At 41.1% G+C, this 6014-nt stretch overlaps 1 protein-coding gene across 1 annotated transcript; it reads left to right on the top strand.

Moving 5' to 3' along the window:
• The first annotated feature begins 1275 nt into the window (after positions 1–1275).
• On the top strand, positions 1276–5736 carry LOC101075417 (H-2 class I histocompatibility antigen, alpha chain-like). The gene is made up of 9 exons (XM_029844961.1): positions 1276–1414; positions 1888–2008; positions 2542–2814; positions 3246–3530; positions 3636–3920; positions 4060–4173; positions 4363–4431; positions 4719–4748; positions 5002–5736. The coding sequence occupies exons 2-9, from the start codon at positions 1942–1944 to the stop codon at positions 5088–5090; spliced, it is 1212 nt and encodes a 403-aa protein (XP_029700821.1). The 5' UTR covers positions 1276–1414; positions 1888–1941; the 3' UTR covers positions 5091–5736.
• Positions 5737–6014: the final 278 nt, after the last annotated feature.

Below are 6014 nucleotides of genomic sequence, written 5' to 3'. Positions count from 1 at the left end.
ACTTTTACATTTTTCAGCATTGGTCAAACGCTTCCTAACAACCACCACTAGAAAATTGGTCACAGGCTGATCACAGCTTGGTTACATAACCACTTATTTTAGAATATATGCCCGCATTTATCATTGTTTAATAATTTAACTGATTGATAGATCTGGTGACCTAATCTCTGGATGTGCTGTTCATAATTATAGTTATAGTTGCACTTTATTCCTTCTATTTTCCTTTTCACTTTCTTTCTTTCTGTCATCTTCATCGTTTCAGCTTTCTTTCCCACACACCAACCAAAACACTTAATCTTGCTTTTCCTTCCTTCCCAGGTGAGTTCTACAGCGCTTCTTGCTGCTGCAGTCAGTTTCCGCCAATTACCCACAATGCAACTCACGCACCTTCAAAATAAAATGTATGTTAAAATAAAAGTATTGACCCATGAACATAGGATTTGACAACCAAATAACTCCATTACGCTTGCCCTGCCCACCAAATGTTGACATTTTTTACCCTTCAGTCCTGCCATGCGTGCTGTAGTTTAAATAAGTAAGTGTCAAGGGGTGCACACAAGGACCTTTTATCAGGCTTTGACAGGTTTGTTTTACAAAACTCTGTTCAGTTCATGCAGAGAAGGATTTGAGTCATGGAAATTCTGGAAGAAACGGTTTAATTTCTGTGGCAGTAAAAACAAGGCCTGACCTGCTTCGGCAGTCTTGATGGGGGCTGTTGTAGAGCTGATTTAAATAAAATAACTGGGATAATATATAATAACTTGAAGTATCCGGCCTTTAGGGGGCGCAACACGACAGTGTGGGAGACATTACTGGCTCTGAAGGTTCCAGGGTTAAATGAAAAAGAGGTTTTGTGTTTGCAAGTTTGGTCCATGCTCGAGTGAGTGGCTGTAAGCACATTGTGACTGTCAAGCACAAACAAAGCTCTTTCTAAAATTAACTTATACATTTCTAAAATCTTAAATCCACAACCAGCTAAAACCTTTAAAAAATGACTCGCTTAGAAATTTAAAGTCCAAAATTTGCACTGATGAAACACATTTCTGTTTAAAAATCAGCATTTCTTTCTGGTTTTAAAAAATATTTCTCTCTTTTGAGGGTAACAGGTCTATTGTAATGAGAACTCAGATTTCTTAACAATACCAACACTATTTGTAATTTATGACGCAACTTTGATACTACAAACTAAAAACCAATGAGCCGTACAAAATCAAAAAGGCAAAGTGGGAGGATACGGTGCAATTCTTTCCCATTTGACGTTCAGCATTCCAGAAACAATCCCAAAATCTTCAGGGGGAAACGAATCGTCCGACAGTTCCACTTCCAGAGCAGCGCTAGAGACACGGAGCACAGAAAGGGAAGCATTTCTCACCAAAAACATCAGTGATGCAACCGTCACCTTAACAGGCAGAGGGTAGAAAAACACACACACACTCTCTATCATGCAGACACACACACCTTTTATCATGCAGACCACACACAGGTTTCTTTGTAAATATATAATATTTAGAGCTGCACCCAAAGGATCAGACTTGATAAATATGAAATGATAATGGTGGTTTTGATAACTCTGAGCATCTTCGAATCAAAGAGCAGTTTCACTTATCACGAGCACTTTGAGTCGCTATAAAGACAGCAATTAGGGCTTTTGTCGTCTTAAACTTCGCTGTTGCGTTTATGGGTCCAGAGAGAGAGAGAACTGTACAGATATAACTATAAATGTGTACAGAAATGGAGAAATCAAAACATCTCGTGTCTAATAGGGGTTGGTTCTTTTTTCTAATGTACGTCTTATGTATGTCTAAATATACGTATGTACATTTAGTACGTTCGAAGAGTTTGTAATAAACGCAGAGTCCCTGAACGCCCCATTCTCACCAACAACAGGAATTAGGAGGAGCCTCCGACACACCACGAAGAACTTTCGGAAGGTAAACAGCGATGGAACTAACTCCGTTTTTCATCCTGGTTTTTGGTATACTGGGGCTAGGGCCCACAGTCAACCCAGGTAAGTCGCCTTTTACTCGTTTTTATTCTCACGCCAAGGAAGAAATGGTGTTACGGCTAAAAGTGAAAGCGAAAGTGACCGCGCTTCGTCGAACAATATACCAGTCTCGTGATATTAGAATATCCAGTTTATGCAATAAATTTAGCACGAATGCTTTATAAATTTATGATATCTATATGTTTTCTTTCTTTAAAGGCCTTATTTTTCTCTCTGTAAAATAAAAAGTCACAGCGTGTAAATAGAAAAAATACGCCATATTGTAGGCGATTTATATACAAATCATATATCTGTATTTGTATGTATTAATGTGTGTATGTATGTGTTTGTATATATGTATGTGTGTGTGTGTGTTTTATAATGACATATAGAGTCAGCAGAATGGAAATGACAAGGTCCGAGCAATAAACAACGCACCCCGCCCGACATCAGATTATATATCTGTTGCTCTCAAAATTGTCTGCAAGTGCTTAAGTCGAGTTTTGTTTTCTATAATATGCTTCAGCTTTCATGTATTGTTTGTGTTTGATTCTCAGAGAAACATTCCCTTCATTACATCTATACGGCGACCTCCCAACCTATCAGTCGTCAGGGTATACATGAGTTCACAGCCATGGGTGTACTGGACGGCAACGTGATCGACTACTTTGACAGTGACGCACAGAAAAAGGTTCCCAGGCAGAAGTGGATGGAAAAGGAACTTGACAAGAGCTACTGGGAAAAAGGGACAGAGTCACGCAAGAGCAAGCAGCAGTGGTTCAAGGTCAACATCAACATTCTCAAGACTCGGTACAGGCAGAATGACTCAGGTGAGGACCATTAAAAGTCCAGGCTTTTAATGGGATTCAAGAATAGGAGATTTGATCAGGATAGTTTTTGACATGGCCAAGCCACAGGAAACGATTGCTATATGATTAATTGTATGCAGAAAATTAGAGACTTTAGATTATTCTCTATCAGCAACATAAGTGGCTTGTATGCTTTCAATGTTTCACTGTGCATTAAATCCCAGCTGCATACGGGCACAGGCAGGGTACAGTCACCAGCTCATTGCAGGGCCTATGTGAGCGTTTGGGGCTTTGCTACCTTGCTCAAGGGTACCGCGGCGGTGCTCCGAATGCGTCCTGCATGGCACCTCCCCTCCAAAGTTCTGTCTGCCACCGCCCATGACTTAAACAAAAACCCTGAAATGAAAAAGTGGAATGCAGCTTGTGATTTATTCCACTCCCCTGCGTTTCAGACATCCACATCCTCCAGTGGATGCACGGCTGTGACGCTGACATCGATCACGGTGAACCGACCTTTCTCCATGGCATCGACAAGTATAGCTACGATGGTGCAAACTTTCTGGCCTTCAATGAAAACCAGGAGATTTGGGATGCCCGCGATGATGCGGCGCGTGAAACCAAGACCAGATGGGACAAGGTCCAGGTCCTGAGGGAGTACACCATGGCCTATTTGCAGAAGGAATGTGTAACCTGGTTGACAAGATTTTTGAAATATCAGAACGAGAATGAAATCCCTGGTATGTATTGCAGACTATTTGCTCAGGAAATATCAACCTAATAGAAACTAAGTGACTCTGCTGGTACTGAGGGCTTCTCTGACAATGTTGGTTCTTGTTTTCCAGCTAAACCCGACTTATATGTGTTTATAACGGGTGCCAAAGATCCGACAAACATGGTGCTGAAATGCATGGCTACGGGTTTTACCCCAACAAACACCGTCCTCCAGATCAAACTCGGTGGTCGGGTTCTAACCAGAGAGGACGGCTTGCACAGCACGGATATTCTGCCAAATGGAGACGGCACGTTTCAGAAAACAGAATCTGTGGAGATTCCAAAGAGTGATAATTCCGATTATTACTGCGAACTAAGTCATACTCCTTCCAGTCTGCGTGTTGTGAAGTTTTGGGGTAAGAATCTTGGTCTTCTTTTTAATGTACACACATTTCATTACTGCGTATTAAGAGCAGTCTAAAAAGATGAGTGTGGGAAGTGAATGTCCCATTTTTATGTTGAGGAAGAGGCCTAAAAAGTGTTGCTGTGTTGTAGATAAGAAAGCTCCAGACAACACCACAACAATCCTGCTAGCAGTCGGAATTCCCGTCGTAGTTGTGATCCTCATCGGAGGCCTTCTCATCCTGGTCATTAAGAAGTTCTGCATCGGTAAGTGCAGCAGTTTGCCAGCAGATGTTTGAACACCTGCATGAAGAACAAATGTGAAGCTTGTATTAAAAACGTTTCTGATTCTTCTTAGTTTAACCAAAAAGCATCAACAGAAACAACTTATCTGACTGTAATTAATAATTGTGTGTGTGTGTGTGTGTGTGTGTGTGTGTGTGTGTGTGTGTGTAGGTAAACCCAAGGACACTGCCGTGTCAATCTCTGGTTCTGACAAGGGGCTCCTGAAGGACAAGGACAAGGGTCAGTTTGTTTCGATGACACTGAAGAGAGAACGTGCTTCCTGATTATAACACGATGGGAAATAAGTCAGATTTGGATACTGGTGTAAAATCTAGTCGCGAGATCGTCAATTTTGAATCGTGAATCCTTTTTTGATGTAACACAGAAGCATTGAACAGTTTCATTTGACATAAAAGTTATTTGAGCTTGTCGCTTTGCTGTTATATTGGAAATTGGATCAGATCAGGACCATTAAAATGAGACTGGGCCCAGTGCAGCAGCTGAATAGAGGTTCTTTTTCTCTGCAGATTCCGGATCGCAGGACTCTGGGCTCTCCTGTGAGTATCTCTGCTGTCTGAGTGAAAGCTGGGCTACAAATGAGGCACTAGAACCACACGTTAGAACCCAGTTCTGGAGAACATTGTCACATTAGCCACATGTCCTGTGTACCCGAGAGGTCCTCGATGGACATTATATTTTCAAAAAGAGACATTTTAAATTGGATAAATTGGAACCCCCCCCCCCTTTCTTCTGGAACAGAGGTTAGTTGAATGAAGTTAAATCAAATTGTGTTGTTTTTTCTTCCTGTAGCACAATCATCTAAGTCCAATGAGGAAAAAGAGTGTGAGGTGAAGCTCTGCGACCCGAATTCCTGTGAAGTGGACTGTGAAGCGCCATAAGAAGCAGGAGGACACGAAGAGAGGGTCGACGGGCATTTTAAGCTTGTGTGTATAGAGAATATGCAGATACAGCCTTTATTTTAGCACGTTTCTAGATCACATCTGTGGTCAAGATTTCCTTATCTCACCAGCGACATTTTCGATTTCATGCTTTTTGTTTTTTCCTCCTCTCTTTTTAAATTCTGAGAAGAAAATAAGAAACAGCGCTTCTATATCCAGAGAGCAAATTACTTGCTGAGCGCGTCGCGCTACAGCTGCTCGGAGAAATGTTGTTTTATGCTAATCTTTATTCATTTTAATATATTTTTAATATGCGTTGATAATGAATCATGTTAGATGTGTGTGCTGTAGAGCATTAGGGTAAAAGCTATTATTGCCATGTTACACTTGGTTCAAGATTCAAATGATCATTGTGAGTTTCTCTTATTATGCTCGATTAAAACACAGTTCTAAACACTTTATTTCATTCAGCTCTTTAGCTTCGCACTGACTCCTGTGCCTGAAGTTACTGAGCTGATGAATCACGTGTTTATTCAAATCATAACTCCAAAAATGTTCAACTGGTTTGGAATTTTTTTTACATGGATAATTCATTCAAATGATCATTGTGAGTTTCTCTCATCAATAAAGGATTACCCTACAGAAACCTTGTTGAAGCTTTGCATGTGAGCTTAAGAGGCTCTGATTTCAGAACCCTGGGCTCAGCTGCACTCCCAGCCTGAAGAGGACACGATGAATTCAAACAGCAACAAGGTGAGGCCAGTAACAAATATGCCAGATGGATCTTTACTTCAAGACGAGGAAATGAATGTCTTTAAAGGGTGTGTGTGGCACAGTCGAGAGCTGGCCTCGATCACAAGGGAATTCTTCATCCAGGCCTGGATGAATATGAAGCTCAGTAACTTCAGGCACAATAAACATGAT

The sequence above is a fragment of the Takifugu rubripes genome, chromosome 12, assembly GCF_901000725.2.
Source record: "Takifugu rubripes chromosome 12, fTakRub1.2, whole genome shotgun sequence".
Classification (NCBI taxonomy): Eukaryota; Metazoa; Chordata; class Actinopteri; order Tetraodontiformes; family Tetraodontidae; genus Takifugu; species Takifugu rubripes.
Note: the sequence above shows the minus strand (reverse complement) of the source record. Positions and strands in the feature narration are given on the sequence as shown.

Coding starts and splice junctions, on each gene's coding strand:
- LOC101075417 (XM_029844961.1), top strand. CDS start 1,942: ATGGAACTAACTCCGTTTTTCATCCTGGTTTTTGGTATACTGGGGCTA. Junction 2,815..3,245: donor GTACAGGCAGAATGACTCAG/GTGAGGACCATT, acceptor CCTGCGTTTCAG/ACATCCACATCCTCCAGTGG. Junction 3,531..3,635: donor GAACGAGAATGAAATCCCTG/GTATGTATTGCA, acceptor CTTGTTTTCCAG/CTAAACCCGACTTATATGTG.